At 37.5% G+C, this 19,314-nt stretch overlaps 2 protein-coding genes across 2 annotated transcripts in view; both read right to left on the bottom strand.

The window, feature by feature from the left end:
* Window positions 1-2,122, bottom strand: part of hebp2 (heme binding protein 2) — a 4,289-nt gene extending 2,167 nt beyond the window's left edge. The window contains exons 1-3 of the mRNA XM_073816927.1: window positions 1,968-2,122; window positions 605-692; window positions 232-367 (exon numbers count right to left, since the gene is read on the bottom strand). Of these exons, the coding sequence (XP_073673028.1) occupies window positions 232-367; window positions 605-679 (211 nt within the window). The 5' untranslated portion in view covers window positions 680-692; window positions 1,968-2,122. The remainder of the gene's footprint in view (window positions 1-231; window positions 368-604; window positions 693-1,967) is intronic.
* A 224-nt stretch (window positions 2,123-2,346) lies between these two features.
* Window positions 2,347-19,006, bottom strand: kif25 (kinesin family member 25). Its single transcript, XM_073817102.1, has 15 exons — window positions 18,877-19,006; window positions 17,290-17,355; window positions 16,314-16,439; window positions 16,068-16,209; window positions 14,537-14,640; window positions 14,215-14,300; window positions 8,669-8,708; window positions 8,499-8,566; window positions 8,332-8,406; window positions 7,152-7,295; window positions 6,868-7,044; window positions 5,416-5,570; window positions 3,995-4,207; window positions 3,631-3,786; window positions 2,347-2,946 (listed from the first exon to the last, which is right to left on the bottom strand). Exons 1-15 carry the CDS (start codon window positions 18,943-18,945, stop codon window positions 2,795-2,797), a joined length of 1,773 nt encoding a protein of 590 aa, XP_073673203.1. The 5' UTR covers window positions 18,946-19,006; the 3' UTR covers window positions 2,347-2,794.
* Window positions 19,007-19,314: the final 308 nt, after the last annotated feature.

Below are 19,314 nucleotides of genomic sequence, written 5' to 3' on the forward strand. Positions count from 1 at the left end.
AAAAAATAAAAAAAATAACATGCATTCTGTATGATCCTTTCTATTTTGGTAAAATAATTAACATTTAGCAGATTCCGCAAGGTGTATGTAAACTTTTGACTTCAACTGTATATGTGTTATGAAATGAAAAAGCCCAAAATGCGTAAATAATGGCTGAAAGCTCTAATCTTGAATGTCTACCGCTACAAGAAAACGGTGTTTCTTGTCATCTACAGGAACATGACCACTTACTCTTGTCATTATTCCCCTGAATGTATTTGAAGAGTCTTCTAAAGCCTGTGCCTAGAGCCCCGTCCTGATCCATGCCAGGCACAGCTGTGCTGACCCAGTTTGTTGTGTGGTAAGTGCGGACCTCATAGTCTTCACCCTGAAAAGCATTTATTCATTAAATGTGACTGGAAACATATGAGACATTAAACAATTAACAAAACAAGCAAGGTCTGCTTTAATCTAGATATGAGCAGACTGCATTAAAAACTAAGCATTAGCTCTGCTTATAAGCAATAAGTAAATATTAACAAATCCAAAGTCTGCAGTAAAGTTTAGAAGGTTTTTGGCAAAATCACATATGTACACGCATGAACACGTAGGCCTAAACACTAACCTTACTCTCTTGAGCAGTGAACTTTGGGTTTTGGAGTCCAGTAGAAAAAAAAGTTTGACCAATGGCTTTAAGCATCTTGACTGTAATGCTGTTCAAAATAATAAATAGAAAAAGGATTAATAAAGTTGCAAACTATTTAGACAAAATACTAGAGTGTTTTCACGACGTGTCATCAATTGGCCATATTGGCAGCACTGAACGTAAACAATGCCACTGACTCAAACAAAACCCGCATATTTTGCTGATTATTGCTGCTGAAAATGATCAATAATTGTCATGTTTTGGGCTGTACTAATCAGTCAGACTAGGAAAAACATTTGGAGTACTACAGATTGCCAAAGTTATGACAAATCAAGGAGAAGAGTGCAAAAGACTGTCTGAGGAACAAAAGGCGTTTGTGGTTGGCCACACTAAACCAGGATTTCCAGGGCAAGAATCTTGACAACATTCATGTTTGTTCTTATCATTTCCGGTCAGGTAGTTTAAATATTTGGCTAATATCTTAATTAATACTGCTTGTATGTATCTTTACCACCTATTATAAAAAATATTGTGCCTTTTCATACTTACCAAGTCCTTCTCTATATGATTTAGCAGCTGCCAAATGTTTTTTTCCATGGTTTAGACAGCATAAATTAGCAGAACAATGTATTCAGTAGTACATTAACCAAGTAATCCATGCTATTGTTTACATCCGAGTATCGCCAATATAGCCGCGCATCCGGGTAACTGACCAAATCGTGACTTAAGTCAAAGTCAAGTCCCTATATATAAAACCCTCTATTTTGAAATGCCACTACTTAAGAATAAAGCTCCTGACAGCAGATGAACTGTTTGTAATTATTCAATATTTGACCTAAAATATACGTGAAAAAATAGGCGATATTTATGTTTTCATACAACAATATTGAGACTCAACTGGATTGTGTTGTACATTTTGATAGGATTTTATACTTTTCTGCTCATATTAACATTATAAGAACACTGAAACCTGTTAGTGTTAGTTTTGACATGCTGTAAACAGTAAATGTTCTGCGTTTTATCTCGCGATACTGAGGAGAAAAAACTTTTAAAAATTATATAGATACATAATAATTAGCTTATTTTAACTCAAATTGCCCAGTCTGTTTTACATTAAATTATTATGCAGTTCTCCCCTACAGGAAAAGAGTAAACAAGTTTTCCATCTCGTGCAACCCAAGCAGTTGTTTTTTCCCTCATACGCAAACATTAATAAAAATGCATATGGATGAAATATGGGCTACGACTTTACATTAACACTGTCCAAATGTTGCCAAATTGCGCTGAAATCAAACTATTACAATATACACTTTCCACAGATTGCAGTGATATATAAACTCACCTGTCCGCCGTCGAGCGCTAAAATGCAGCAAGTGAAGCTTGAGCGCAGTATTTAATCATCCGCCACAGACAGGCGTGTTATAACTTCTAGATAAAGAAGCTGAAGTTACGAGCGCTATGTAACAAGTCTCTGCTTAAGTAACGCTTACATTGACACTTCCGTGTTTTCATGTTACATCATGCATCAGAAGGCTCCGATTGGTTGTGACGAATATGTAAATAAAGAAAGACACGACCTAGCACCACTACACTACTCTGGGGATAGAAAAAAACAAAGTACATCAGTGCCTTTGTAATAATATGGGTTAATCTATTCGAAAAGAAAATAGCAGATTTAGATTATTTACTTATTTTTTTTATTAATTCTAAAGCATATTTAAATATACCTATATATAGTGATAACATAGGAAAGGCTTCAAATTACCTAGTAAAATTTAAGGTCAACTAGAGTCAGGTTGCAAACAAGCCATACATGTTTCATCATCGCCTCAATACTTTAGAGCAAACAAATAGATAATTGCACATAGACACACATAAACAGAAGTATTCCACTCACACTAGACACAAAAACCTGTAAACATTTTTTTTCAGAGGAGAGGAAAATCTCCTATGTCCAAGAGATTGTGTGTAACCTGTCCAAAAATGACAATAATAATAGAATCACTTTGTAAACAATACTAACAAGCATTAACATATGCAACTATGATATCAACATAAATTTAATCCTACAAAGCACTGTATCTTTCAACATGACCTGAGCACCATAAACCTGTGATCGAAATTCATACAAATAAAAATAAAAAGCTTTCTAATGGATGTCCCTGTTGGTCACTTCATCTTTAGGGCTGTGTTTTTCCTGCGTGGCGGTTCTCTCTGGACCTGTCTGGCTCTGGAACCGAACCCCAGGGACTGAAGAGATTCAGTGAGGAAACGTTGAGTGGGAGATACGCACAGCATTATCAGAAGCTTGGCATCCCCTCCTGTGGCAGAAACCAGACAGAAAAGATATCAAAAGGATAGTCAGGTGAGGCTCAAGAGGGAAGAATCTAGGTAGGCCTTGTCTATGACACTTATTGTGGCAGGTTAAAACCTGACTGGTTGAACTGGTTTTAACTGTGGTTCAAATAACAGCAAAGGTCACGCACTACATACATGGAAATAAATGTTACAAAATCTTTCCATGACTGCCCCAGAATTAAAGTTAGTTCACCCAAAAATGAAAATTCCGTCATTAATTACTCACCCTCATGGTGTTCCAAACCTGTAAGACTTTTGTGCATCTTCAGAACACAAATTAAGATACTTTTGATTAAATCTGAGAGCTTTCTGACCCTCTATAAACAGCAAGGGTCCTTCCACGTTCAAGGTTCAGAAAGGTACGTACAAGGACCAGAGGGTCAGAGAGCTCTCGGATTTCATCAAATATATCTTATTTTGTGTTCCGAAGATGAACGAAAGTCTTGCAGGTGTGTAATTAATAAACTATCCCTTTCAGTGAAGTCTTTAGCCACATTTTCTGGATGGATGGATGATTGAAAGTTAGCTAGACAGAACAAAGGACCAACAGGCAGAGTATCTGGTTTTGATTCAAAATAGGGAGCAAGTGCTGTTTTTACAGTCTTCATGTGTATAACTGTGGTGTTTCACAGTAAATCTGCTCTCACCTATGGCGTCCTGTAGTAGATGTGTTAGTTTGCTGTTGCGGTAGGGTACGTGAGGTCGTCTTTCAGCTAGAGCTCCCAGAACATCAGACAAAGCTGAGAGGCTGCGGTTTATACAGGAGCTTTCCCACAGAGCGGCACCGGTCACACCTGACATCCCTAAACACACCCCTAAACATTAGTGCTAAAACACTATCACATCTTTATTTACTACTAGCACTTTAATAAAATCTGACCTGAGATTTAACACTCCATAAACCTTACCTAATGGCCTGATGACTGAATACGGTTATTGTGTTTTATTAGATTAACAAGTAACTACTCATGATGTCTATGGCAGATGGAGCACAACATTGCATCCTCTTACCCACACACTCGCTCCCAGCAAGGTCTACCAACTGCAGCTTGGTTTTGAGGGGGGGCTGTGTGATGCTGGGTCGGGGAGAGGGGCATGGTGAGTGGCACGGCGAGGAGGCGGGGCTAGACGAGCGTGAGGAAGCAGCTCTGCGGCAGCGTGGGCTCCACCATTCCTTCTGAGACACCCGCTGGACGTCCTGTCTGGCATTCTGCAGACGACGAGCTGCAACACATGTAGATAACAGTGCATGAGTCCATATATGTACAGTTATATATGTATAAGAGGCGTTTTCTTTAAGGAGGCAAGGGAGGCAGTGTCTCCTCAAAATATTGGATGAGAAATTGGTGTTATACAAAAATAAAACACCAATATTACAAAATATAGCATTAAAAAGTGTATAAATCACTTGTTTTTCTAAAGAACCATTGTCCAACTGTGACACCAGCTGGTAAAGTTCCAGCAGGAGTCCGCGCCTATTGAGTTTTAACAGACCCCCTAAAGTGTGCGGTGGGTTTTGTGGGGGTTAATTGAGAATTAATGGGGGAAAGTCACATGAGAGGAGGCAATGCCTCCATTGCGATATGATTGGATCTGTTCGGCTACGATTGACTCATGCAATAAACCTCTTGTGTTCATGCACGTTTTGCATTCGCAAATCAGTCTGAATGAACAATATAATGCCGTTAATGGGAAGACTAATTGAAAAAACTAAAACGCATTTAGATTATCCACTTTGTTACATCAAAATAAGACTTAAAATAGCATGAGAACATGATCTGTTGGAGTTTCTAGTGAGAAATCAACTTGGTGAAATTTAAAGTAAATCTGTGTCTGTGACCAATATTTAATGAGCTTTAAAGACTGATGATCTTAAAAATTCAAAAATAGTTAAAAATTAACTATTAAAAACAGAATAGCTGAACATAAGTTATATTACACAAATAAAATATATTGTTTAATTTGTTACTGCCTTGAGCTATTATTTTGGAATAAATGTAAATGCTTAAAAACACTAACTTGATAAGATTCATACTTGGGTTTAATAAACAGAATATTGATTACATTGTTAATCTAAAACATAAAATAGAATTGTTTTTATTTCTTTCTTTTTCTGTTAGTGTAAGTAATGTTTATTTAACCAAGAAAATGTCAGTGCTACATTTGGAGTGAGCATTGGGCTCTCTTTTTAATGCAGCAAGAAAGTGCTTGAGTGTATGTGTGTACGTGAAGACTAATCCAGTGGGTGTGTAAGAAAATGGAGCTGTTTGAATGACTGTTTGTGTGTGCGTCTTTAGATAATACGCTCGGTCTCACTTAACAACCATAACCGCGTGTGCTGCAGATAGCGGCATATGGCTTGAGGGAACATTAGAGCTTCAAAATGTGCGAGCTGGGGACTGGGACTCTTGAAGAAACACTGTATATCATACCTAGAGCCAGTGCATCTGGACTTTTGGAGGTGACGGTGAGAGTGACGATGAAATGAGATCTGGAGGAGTCCATGTGCACCAGGGTGGGACAGTGAGATCTTAGTTTTAACACAGAATTGATTAGCTGCATCACCTCTGCAGAGCTCCGCACCAACCTGACACACACACAAACAAATCTGGTCAAACACATGCAAACCCGTGACAGTCGTGTGCATGCAGCAAAAGCTCAAAGTACAATGAAGAAGCCAGGCAAACAAACAAATAAATGCTGATTGTAAACTTAAATCCAACACACACATGCATTAATACACCTAAAAATACCAAAACTGTTTAATCTACTATTATAGACCTTTTTCCTGAGTAAACGATGAGCGCCGCCATTACGAATTCTAACGTCAGATTGAATGCTTTTCTGTTCCGGTTTCCATAGGAACCCATTCAAATAGCGTCCATCTGTTTTTAATGTAGCTACCTTCCGCTGCTTTGTGTCATCTACACACTCATTAAAGTGAGGCACTGACAAATGACGGTCATTGCGACATTGCCAAGTGATGGCGCTATGGAGCCATGTGCTTTTTAAAAACATTTTAATAGGTTTAACATTAGTTTATTAGCTCGGAATATACCCTAATTTGACTAGAAACAATGCAGACCGGAAATGCAAAGCATTCTTTCAGTTAAGAGTCGGACTTACTTCCGTGTTCAGGAAAAAGGTCTATAAAACGGTTAGTTCCATTCCTCAATTCTGATTGGTCAGCAGCTGTGTCGTATTCATGATACGGCACTGCTATGACCGCTTCACTCAACGGTTTTGTGTATCATTGAACCCCCTTAGCAACCACCCTTAGCAACGTAAACACAGCTGCAGCAGTTAGGGACTACTTTTTACAGCGGAAGACAGTTAATGATTTTACTTTATGAAAACGTACAACTTAATATATATAAATTAATAGTAGCCTCAAGTACCTTATTGCTTTTATAAAACGGTTACCACACAATAAAAATATTAATATCAAAAATATATATTAATTTATATGTAAATTAGGTTGTACGTTTTCATAAAGTAAAATCATTAACTGCCTTCCGCTGTAAAAAGTAGTCCCTAACTGCTGCAGCTGTGTTTACGTTGCTAAAGGTGGTTGCTAAGGAGGTTCAATGATACACAAAACCGTTGAGTGAAGCGGTCATAGCCGTGCTGTATCATGAATACGACACAGCTGCTGACCAATCAGAATTGAGGAATGGAACTAACCGTTTTATAAAAAAGCAATAAGGTACTTGAGGCCGTGCTGTATCATGAATAAATCACGGTTGAAGGGGTTGCAGGCACTCCGCTTCGCGTCGTGCCTAACAACGCCCTTCAGCCGTGATTTATTCATGATACAGCACGGCCTCTCGTACCTTATTGCTTAAATATATTGTTGTATCTTCATGCTGACTACTGTAACTCACTCATATGTTAGGCAGGGCACCTCACTGGTGCCTGTGCTGGTGGTGATGACCTCTCTCTTTACCCCAACTGTCGCCCCATCTTCATCTTTGGCCAGCAGGTCCAGAACTTCATTATTATAGACCTCCACCACTGACATCTCCACTGTGTGACTTTCTGCTGGCTTCTCAGAGATCAGCCTGGAACATTTATCAATACAGATAGACTTTATGTTATAATATTGTAGATGAGCGAAACGTGTAGTGATTTTAGCTGTGCTATTAGAGTGATGTGAGCCGAGGCTTACTTGAATAGCTCATTGGCTGCTTTTGGAATGATGCCCTGTTGAGAGTCCTGCACTGCAGCTGTGGGATCCTCAGACCAGGAGCCAATCATTGTATGTGTCTTTCCACTGCCCGTTTGGCCATATGCCATGATACATACATTATACCTGAAATGAAGGACAGAACGTCATGTATATGAAAATTATATACAGTTGCAGTCAAAAGTTTACATACACCTTGCAAAATCTGCAAAATGTTAATTATTTTACCCAAATAAGAGAGATCATACAAAATGCATGTTATTTTTTATTTAGTACGGACCTTAAGAAGATATTTCACATAAAAGGGGTTTACATATAGTCCACAAGAGAAAATAATACTTGAACTGAGGGACTCATATGCAACTATTACAGAAGGATCAAACACTCACTGATTCTTCAGAAGAAAACATAATGCATTTAGAGCCGAGGGGTTGAAAACTTTTGAACAGAATGAAGATGTGTACATTTTTCTTATTTTGCCTAAATTACTTTTTTTTTCATTTAGTACTGCCCTTCTGAAGCTACAAGAAAGGTACTTATATGTTCCTCAAAAGACAAAATAAGTTAAATTTATTCAGTTACCCTGATCTTCAAAATCAAAAGGTTTTCACCCCCCGGCTGTTAATGCATAGTTTTTCCTTCTGAAGCATCAGTGAGTGTTTGAACCTTCTGTAATAGTTGCATATGAGTCCCACAGTTGTCCTCAAAGATGGATCTCAAAATCATAGTCATTTTTGGAAGTGGTTTAAATACACAAAAATGCTGAAAAACCAAAGAATTTGCGGGCCCTGAAGGACTTTTCTGAAGAACAGCGGGCAGTTTAACTGTTCAGGACAAACAAGAGACTCAAAACCAACTATCACTAAACAAAAAAACAAAACAAACAAAAAAACACAGGTGTAGATCATTCAGGCAACAACACAGTATTAAGAATCAAGTGTATATAAACTTTTGAACTGGGTCATTTTTATAAATTCAACTATTATTTTCTCTTGTGGACTATATGTAAACATATTTTATGTGAAATATCTTAGTCAGGTCAGTACTAAATAAAAATTAACATGCATTTTGTATGATCCCTTCAACTATATTTAGTCATTTTTTTCCCAGTTTCTTCCCAAAGTGAATAGTTAAACCTGGTTGAATGAAACAGAATACTCACCCATCAAGTAGAGACGTTAGAAGGGGTTTCACCTCCTCAAACACAGTCTCTTGGCTGTCTTCTGGACCATGTACTCTGCAAATCAAATAAATCACAGACACATGCTACATTATCTACCACCAAAGCTCCCATCTTAAATGTTCACATTTTATTCAGTGTCTAAATACCTTTCAAACTCAAATATTTTGTTCATTACAGGACTTGAGGTTTTGGCGCAGTTCACAAAAACAGAGTCCTGCAACACAAGGGTGGTCAGAGATGGTTAATCAAGGGTGTAGTACAGGGACATTACAATTTTATAGAACCCATAAAAACTACAAATAATCAATTCACTCACATCATTGATGGCCTGCACTACTGCTTCACATGATGAAGATCTTAAAAAGGAAAATGAAATTTAGTACACCTACAAAGATAAACAAAAGCATTTGGTTTCTGTATGAAATAATATTTTGATTTTAATTGACTCGATATTTTATAAAATCAATTACAGTGCTGTCAAATCGATTAATTGCGATCGATCGATTTGAAAATAAAAGTTTGTGTATACATAACATGTGCGCATGGTGTGTATATTTATATGTATATGTAACCCTGGACCCCATGTTGCAAGGATCTGTACACAATTCCTGGAAGCTGAAAAGCACCTGTGCAATACTTTTGACCCATACAGTGTATTTTTGGCTATTGCTACAAATATACCCGTGCTAATTAAGACTGGATCATAACATGAGGTGATGGTCATGGATGAATGGCACAACAACGGGCCTCAGAATCTCGCCACCATGAGCCACTCGATCCACAACATTGACATCATCCGTGAAAAGAACACCTCTCCAAAGTGCCAGACACCATCGAATGTGAGCATTTGCCAACTCAAGTTGGTTACGATGACGAACTGCATTCAGCTCGAGACCCGACGAGGACAACGAGCATGCAGATGAGCTTCCCTGAGACAGTTACTGACAGTTTGTGCAGAAATTCTTTGGTTATGCAAACCGATTGTTGCAGCATTTGTCCGGGTGGCTGGACTCAGGCAATCTTGGAGGTGAAGATGCTGGATGTGGAGGTCCTGGGCTGGTGTGGTTACACGTGGTCTGCGGTTGTGAGGCCGGTTGGAAGTACTGCCAAATTCTCTGAAACGCCTTTGAAGACGGCTTATGGTACAGAAATTAACATTCAATTCACGGGCAAAAGCTCTGGTGGACATTCATGCAGTGAGCAGTCATTTATTCTGTCGTCTCCCAGATGCTGATAGCGCTCGTGTGCAGGTGAGACCTGAACAGCACACATTGCAATCTGGATTTAAACTAAACTCATTTAAGCTTTGCCAGTTTCAACATTTAAAAGCCATAAGACACAAACTCGCGTGCAGCGAGAAGATCTTTGTGTGCGCTCATCTGAAGCGTGCAAACTCGCGCCTCAGAATGTGCGCAAATATTAAGCTTTTTTATAGTGATGCTCCGATTGATCGGCCACCGATCATGATCGGCCGATATTGGCTAAAAATAGCTTGATCGGCGAACCCCAAAAGCGCCGATCAAAAAAGCCGATCACTTGACCTAAATTACTCGCGCGACTTTTTCACACGTGCATGCACGCGGCACAGGTAAACAACTGCAGAACAGAGCTTACCAGTGGCAACATGCAACTTGAGTACTAAATTCCTTATTCGTTTTGTAAGGGTAGTCTTGTTATTGGGCATGTGACTAAGTTGTGCGTGTACAGAGCGCTCACTGTAGTTTTGGCGGAAAAGTATACTTTCGGTTTCATTCTCTGCTATCTTCAGTGAGTGGTAAATGTGCGTGCTTGAATGTAATTGAATGTATCTTTCTATACCCGTCATATTGCAATACTGTTACCGCTGTATGTCTGATTGTTGTCTTCAGTTCATGTTGTAGTTCAGTTCATATAGAATGAGGAGAAACGGTGTCCGTGTAATTCACGTGCATATGTTTAGCGCCATTTTATCACATCGTAATTCTAATGAACGCATATAGATGTTACTGAGGTGAATGTTTATGTTTCCTATATACAGACGGATTCTGATATATCGTATTTAATTCAGCCTAAACCACATTTTACTACCTTTATCCTAATGACTGTGCAATGCTGGACAATACAGTATAATCCTTCCATCATCTTAAAAAGCAGCTACAAATAACAAGCAAAGAACATTTACATTATCAAAGAACTTCATCTATGCATGTGTTTATACCACGGCAAGTTGCTGAAGCATCCTAGAACCGACTCTCCGCACTGCATCGCTAAAGTTAGGCACCTTTTTGACTGATAATAATAATAATAATCGTCTTGCTATCGTCAAAGGCATCAGCAACAGGCGAGATCTCTAACTATCGTCGATATACGATCCTGTCGTCTATAACCCTAACTTGGTGGTTCTTCAAGATATTGACTGTAGCCTATTACTACAGTTTTTTTTTTCAATATTGTTAATTTAGAGTTAGTTTCATTTATACAAATGGTGCAAACTCTGCTAGATTATAGATAAACGATTCCCATTCCCCTGCCATTCGTATTTAATTCCGCCTAAACCACATTTTACTACCTTTATCCTAATGACTGCAATGCAGTGTGTGTGTGTGTGTGTGTGTGTGTGTGTGTGTGTGTGTGTGTGTGTGTATGTGTGTTTGTTCACTTCTCACTGCTGTGTGTGTGCACTTGGATGGGTTAAATGCAGAGGGCCAATTTCGAGTATGGGTCACTATACTTGACAATTCGTCACAACTTTCACTTTCACTTTCTGTGATCGGCAGTGATCGGCAATCGGCAGATCATGATCTTGGTGATCGGTAATCGGTGATCGGCCCCAAAAATGCTGATCGGAGCATCTCTACTTTTTTATTGTTTTGTCAAAATTCCTGTCTTGGCAAGTATCCTAGCAGACATAAACATTAAGTATCAGTGCACTGGATCAGTGCGTTCTCTTAAATTGACAACAATTTCTTAACATTGACCAAACAGCAACAACAAGGAAATCACTCACTGCTCTTGACTGAATAGCTTTTGTAACTTTAATAAACTTCAATTTATATTGCAATGCTTTTTTACATTTAATCATTTTATTCAGTTTCTGTACCTAAAAACTAATGTTAGACCTACCTAAAAAACTAAAAATCTGTTTATTTTATTTACAGTCGTGGCCAAAAGTTTTGAGAATGACACAAATATTAGTTTTCACAAAGTTTGCTGCTAAACTGCTTTTAGATCTTTGTTTCAGTTGTTTCTGTGATGTACTGAAATATAATTACAAGCACTTCACACGTTTCAAAGGCTTTTATCGACAATTACATGACATTTATGCAAAGAGTCCATATTTGCAGTGTTGGCCCTTCTTTTTCAGGACCTCTGCAATTCGACTGGGCATGCTCTCAATCAACTTCTGGGCCAAATCCTGACTGATAGCAACCCATTCTTTCATAATCACTTCTTGGAGTTCGTCAGAATAAGTGGGTTTTTGTTTGTCCACCCGCCTCTTGACGATTGACCACAAGTTTTAAGATTTGGGGAGTTTCCAGGCCATGGACCCAAAATGTCAACGTTTTGGTCCCCGAGCCACTTAGTTATCACTTTTTTTCCTTATGGCACGGTGCTCCATCGTGCTGGAAAATGCATTGTTCTTCACCAAACTGTTGTTGGATTGTTGGAAGAAGTTGCTGTTGGAGGGTGTTTTGTAGGGGTGGGAAAAAAAATCGATATTGCAATATATTGTTGTGCTCTCTGTCGCAATAAATAATCGATACACTAACGGCCAATATCGATATTTTATTACAACACAAATGATTAATTTACCCGTCGTCAGTGTCACTGTCACTACCCAATATCTACCATTCTGTTTGCGGGGGGCGCTGTTCGAGTAAATAGGCGTAAAGTGGCGGAAGCAGCGGCCAGTGAAGAACACAAGTTATCTTACAACATCAGAGAAGAAGCGCAGAAAAAAAGAGAAGTGAGAAGAATGGCGGAAGATAACGAAAAACAAATCAAAGACGCACCCGCTAGTTGAGCATGCTGATCAGTTACGCCTGTTTCACACATACTCCGTCTGTAGTGCTTATGCGTTGAGTATTTTTTTCCGCACCCATGTTAACGGATTAGAGCGTTCACACTGCACGCGGTTGCTGTGCAAGTGCATTGAATAATACGTTGTTTATTATACGTTGAGTTTAAACGTGAATATATCTAGAATTGTATTAGTGTACTGTGATAAAAGAGTATCACAATGCTGAAAAAGCACGTTTGTATTTGAAATCAAAATAACGGATAAATGGTGTGTTTGTGGTAAACAGCCGAGGATCAGGAACGGACTGCAAACGTGTCCTGTGTGAAAGCAAAACGAGTCCGTGCTGCTTCTGCATCGCATACGTAACGCACATGGACTGCATACGCACTGCAGACGGAGTATGTGTGAAACAGGCGTTAGTGTTCCTCAAGAAGAATATGCATTGATGAGACCACTGTCCAGGTTAACATAAAGCACTTTACAGTAACTTACTACTGACGTTTCAGTATCATGGTTTACACATGTTAGTTAATGTTCATGTTGTTTTTTAATGTTCAGGCACTTTTATCTGTCTAGCTGTACAGTGTTTACATTTAAGACCAGGAGGCAGTGAGTTATTATGCAAATCCATATTTCTTTGCACAGTGTTGGACATGTTGGCATTGATAAATGCATAAGATTTCCTTATTATGGGTATTTTTTTCTTTTTCAGTCACATATATCGTGATATATCGTTGAGGAAATTTCTTCCAATATATTGAATATCGTGAATCGCGATATTATCGATATCGTGGGCCACATATCGCCACAGAATTGAATCGTGAGTTACCTGTATCGTCCCACCCCTAGTGTTTTGGTATCATTCTTTATTCATGGCTGTGTTTTTGGGTAAAATTGTGAGTGAGCCCACTCCCTTGGATGAGAAGCAACCCCACACATGAATGGTCTCAGGATGCTTTACTGTTGGCATGACACAGGACTGATGGTAGCGCTCACCTTCTTCTCTGGACAAGCCTCAAACAATCAGAAAGAGGCTTCATCGGATAATATGACTTTGCCCCAGTCCTCAGCAGTCCATTCGCCATACTTTTTGCAGAAGATCAATCTGTCCCTGATGTTTTTTTTGGAGAGAAGTGGCTTCTTTGCTGCCCTTCTTAACACCAGGCCATCTTCCAAAAGTCTTGGCCTCATTGTGCGTGCAGATGCGCTCACACCTGCCTGCTGCCATTCCTGAGTAAGCTCTGCACTGGTGGCACTCCGATCCCGCAGCTGAATCCTCTTTAGGAGACGATCCTGGCACTTGCTGGACTTTCTTGGACGCCCTGAAGCCTTCTTAACAATGCAGTGGAAAGTTTTTTTCGGGATTAAGTTAATTTTCACTGCAAAGAAGGTCTATGTAATTCATCTGATCACTCTTCATAACATTCTGGAGTATATGCAAATTGCTATTATAAATACTTAAGCAGCAACTTTTCCCATTTCCAATATTTATGTAATTCTGAAAACTTTTGGCCATGACTGTATATCTTTACTCTATTGTATTTATTTGTGCTGTTGCTTGTAGTTAGATTATTCTTATTTCTTTACTATTAAATTTTTTTCCCTAAACATAGCACATACTGAACCGTACCGAAACCGCGACTCAAATACAAACCGAACCATGAGTAAGTTGAACCTTTGCACCCCTAGTGTATATATACAACATTTTTGTTTTGGATGCGATTAATCATGATTAATTGATTTGACAGCACTAATAATTTACAAAATGAAAATTAATTTCAATTTTGTAAATTCACATTTGAATTAATTTAATATGCATTAATCTACCACTATTCATTAAATATGTATTTAGATTGCATTACCCATTGGTTGTGGGTGATCCTGGGATGTGATCGAAGTGCAGAATTGGACGCACCCTGCAGTGAACTCTGATATTCCCCCTCAGCTCCTACAGAGAAAAATGTATGTGGAGTTCAACTATTTTTAGTTTAAGTGAATCATCCTGACTGCTTACACAGTCATTTTTAAGGATAAGCCAGGTTGATATTGGTCTGAAATACTTTAAATATTCATAACTGAAATATTCAAGTTTCAAAGACATTAGCCAACAAAGCCCTATTGATAGCCCTATACCCTACAGGTAAATTAAGAACAGTAAATAAAATCAGAGAAGCAAATACGTACAACCAGGGTGTTGTGGAGCAGCCTCCTCCTCACCCTCTCCTCTCTGCACCTCTCCTTCTCTTGCTGTAAAGAACACTCAAGTACAGTCACCTGAACCTGGAGCTCTGTGGGAAAACAAAAAGATCTTCACATTAATATCAATTAGAAAACACTAAGACAGTTAAAGTGATAGTTCATCCAAAATGATTTTTTTTATTATTATTTACTCACCCTTGTGTCGTTCCAAACCTGTATGAGTTTCTTTCTTATGTTGAACATAAAAGAAGATATTTCGAAAAACCAAATCATTGTTGGTCCCCATTGACTTCTATAGTAGGGAATGAAATACTATAGAAGTCAATGGGGACCAACAACGATTTGGTTCTTCAAAATATCTTCTTTTGTGTTCAACATAAGAAAGACACTTATACAGGTTTAGAAGGATATGGGGGTAAATAATGACAAAATTTTACATTTTGTGTAAACTTTTTCTTTAAGTGACTTGACTATAGAAACAAGTGAAGTGATTGAACGTAGTTGAAAATCGTTTTGTCCGGGACAAAAAAAAAACTTGACAGAACTGTAATAAGACATAAGCCACATTTTACAGTATGAAACAGTGCAAATGACTTATTTTTATACAATAACACTGTCTGATAGCTACAGTACACCAAAAAGCAAGTGTTTTGATTGCCTTTAGGCACGAAAGGGACTAACTAACAAGCTTGAACTCAAACATGAATCAGTTTTATGCACAAAATAAACACAAAATCAGTTCTAGTGACCACTTAGATCAATAAATCAAAGGTTACCTACATCTCTGTGACTATTGATCAAAAAAGGTGACTATATTTAATGACAGCCCAACAGTAACAAAAAGTAAACATCAAATTGAATAAAAGTCAATATTGGACTAAAACATTTTACCACACATCTCTGGAAACGATAATGTAGTGATCAACACAATATCAAAAATCAAATGTAGATAATGACAGTGGAAAATGGCAACGAATATCACCATATACTGTAATCTTTGAATGCATGCTTAAAAGCTTTTTGTCAGGAACATTTTTTTCATTTGCACTTTGAGACTCCTTAAGTTTTATAAATACAGCTATATAAATGACAAGGGATAAGATCCACAGGCCCCGCGGGAGGCTTGTCACCATGGTGTGCAGGTGACGCACAGGACACATGACCTAACTGTCCCTGCTGACAGCAGCTTTTCCTGGAGGAGAGGCCGGGGGAGGGGAAGCATGGATAATCTCTGTACACTGCACCATATACCTACTGTCACAACACGGCTGGTTTCATGATAGAGAAGAAGACAGATGAAGGAAGAGACAGATGGTTAAGAATGAAGGGAATGAGTGCAGAAGATTAAATAGAAGTGGAGATGAAGGTCCATTATCCAGGCCATCATGTGACCTTGCCATATGACTGAATAAGTGTATGTCCACGTAATTTGATGAGTGTACAAATATTTTGGAGGTACAAATATTCACAAACAATACAGATGACCTGATATACTGGTATTTGAGTTGACACTCACTCTGAAGGTTATCACTTTGGGAATCCTGAATAGCATTTCTGGAAGTGCCCACACATTCAAACAGCTGCTTGCTTTGTTCCTCCAGCTCTTTAGCAAACCCCACGTAGATGGTAAAAACATCCCTCAAGTCCTGTTTCAGCATCTGAGAGCAATACGGATCACATGATGATGCTGGATTTTCAAAACATTGCGTTTCAAAGCATTTGCAGTGTAGGAATTGTTTTAAAACAGTGTTTTTGTAATCACCTGAACTTCAGACAGAAGTTTGGAGAGAGCTGCTTGTGTGGACTTTTGCACTTTCCTCTGCTGCTGATGTTTCTGTCTCTGGGCATGGAGCTCTTCATCCCTCTCACGGCGGAGTTTACCCAAACACTTGAAAAGGTTAAGGACAGGTCAATAGGGAACACATACAAACGGTTCAGTGCATTTAGTTTTTCACCTTACAAAAAACAGTGGAGATGGTGATTCTATGGTATTTTGATATACACTACTATTCAAAATTCTGGAGTCTGTAAGATTTTTAAATTGCATTTTATTAAATACAGTAATATTGTGAAAAATGATTATAATTTAAAATAACTTTTTTCTATTTTAATATATTAAAATGTAATTTATTCCTGTGATGGCAAAAGCTGAATTTTCAGCAGCCATTACTTCACTCTTCAGTGTTACATGATCCTTCAAAAGTCATTTTAATATGCTGATTTGGTGCTCAAGAAACATCTCTTATTATTAATGTTGAAAACAGTTGTTCCTCATAATATTTCCCAAGTGTCTTTGATAAATAAAATGCAAAACACATTTTATTAACAGCATTTACTTGAAATAGAACTTGTTTACTGTAATTTTTGAACAATTTAATGCATCAAACTGAACAAAAGTATTAATTTCTCTTTAAAAAATCATAATTTTATCATAATAAAAAATTATTCTCATATTTATACACCATGGTATTTAGATTGCTCTTATATATTACCATAATATTATCATAATAAATCTCAAAAAATGAATATTTTTGGTACATTTTTGTACGTGGTTCTCCATACCCAGATATTAAGCACGTGAGTAAATTAGGTGAGACTGGCGAGCACCTGTCGCCTGTCTGGAAGCCACTTATCTTGCAGTGAAACCATCTGGCAGGTCAAACTCTTAACTGCAGCGGAGGGTTGACCTCCATTAATGGAGTTAGATGCATTTCACACTGAATTTGCTTCATCCATACCTCAGCGAGTCTCAAATGAAGAAGAGCGTTCTCCGTTTCCAACTCCAAAATGCGCTCCTCTTTACTCTAAAAGGACAAAAGAGTTTTTTTTTTATTATTTTACATTTAAGTATAACACTATACAAAATAGATAAAGTATTTTAGGATACAAATGAAACAAAGTTAAAGAAGTTACAAAATTCTGCTAATCATCAGTCATACACAAAACGTACCTGACACACCTGTGGCTGTGTCTTAAAATCTTAGTGAGTTGCCTAGCTAGACAACACATCTGGATAACATACACTACTAGTCAAAGGTTTTTTAACAGTAAGATTTTTAATGTTGTTTTTTAAGAAGTCTTCTCTGCTCACCAAGCCTGCATTTATTTGATCCAAAGTACAGCAAAAACAGCTAAATTTTGAAATATTTTGTCTATTTAAAATAACTGTTTTCTATTTGAATATATTTTAAAATGCAATTTATTCCTGTGATTTCAAAACTGAATTCTAGCATCATTACTCCAGTCACATGATCCTTCAGAAATCATTCTAATATTCTAATTTGCTGCTCAAAAAAATGTATTATTATCATGTTAAAAACAGCTGAGTAGCTGAATTTGAACAGGTTTCTTAAATAGAAGGTTCAGAAGAACAGCATTTATTGCAAATAGAAATCTTTTTTGTCTTTATCATCACTTTGGATCAATTTAAGCATCCTTGCTAAATAAAAATATTAATTGCTATAGGTTTCTTTCCCAACAACAACAAAAAATAATTATACTGACTCCAAGCTTTATAGTGTATAATGTTACAAAAACCTTTTTATTTCAGATAAATGCTTATCTTTGGATCTTTCTATTCATCAAAAAAATCCTACAATACTAATTAATTAAATATTCATAATAATAAAAATAATAATAATAATAATGCGACACTAAAGACTAGAGTAACAATGCTAAAATGTAGATTTGATCACAGGAATAAATTACATTTTAAAATATATTCAAATAGAAAGCAGTTATTTTAAATAGCAAACATATTTCACAATATTACAGCTTTTGCTGCATTTTGGATCAAATAAATACAGGCTTGGTAACCCGAAGAGACTGAAAAAAAAAAACATTAAAAATCAAAAACTTTTGACTTGTAGTGTACATTATCTATTCTGGGTCAGCAGCTCACTGTGTTTTAAGTCACAGCCAGGCCCATTCCTTACAAAAATACAAACAAGTATGTTGGCTGTATGGTAAATTGATGGTATCAAATGATAATACTACATTATTTAAATATAGGCCTATAGACCATGGTACTAAATGATAACCCTATTCATATACCATGATATTTGAATAGTATTCTAATGTACTCCAAAGAATGGCATAGTATTACCATGGTACATCTCTACTGCATAAAAATGCTACTTCTTGTGGGCTTCACACAAAATGAAAATGGGGGTCATATAAAGGTCTAGTAACTAACTATAACAACATAAATCACAACTACAGACAGTATAAATATCTGTAAATCAAACGCAATTTAAGCAAGACATACATATTATTTACCAGCCCAACTGTTCTTTGACATTCAGGGAATATTAAAATTAACTCACCCGTAGTTTGTGCTCTAGAAGATGGACTTGATGAGCAAAAATCTGGTCTCGATTAATAAAGAGCGGCATTGTGAATGAGAGTAAGAACAGGATGTGAAATGAAGCATTTGTTGTTCAATAGGGACAGTACATGATTGATCTGGTGTGTGGTTTGTCTGAGGTGTAATCCGATTACCTGACTGCGCACACTAGCCTATTTGGCGCCGTCCTGTTCGGTGCTTTCTGATCTATATTTAACATTTCACACAGTTGTACTTTGCTTTAAGTACAATGTATGAAACTCTCTGTGCATTTATTAGCAATGTGGACTTGATATGTGAATTCTGAGTCGTTTAAAACGATTTAAACTTCGTGACAACAAATTACACCTGTACCAAACTCACACTGACCTGCAACACAGGCCGATGAAGCGATTGTCATTTACGTAGTTTTGAGATT

The sequence above is a fragment of the Garra rufa genome, chromosome 13 (assembly GCF_049309525.1).
Source record: "Garra rufa chromosome 13, GarRuf1.0, whole genome shotgun sequence".
NCBI lineage: Eukaryota > Metazoa > Chordata > Actinopteri > Cypriniformes > Cyprinidae > Garra > Garra rufa.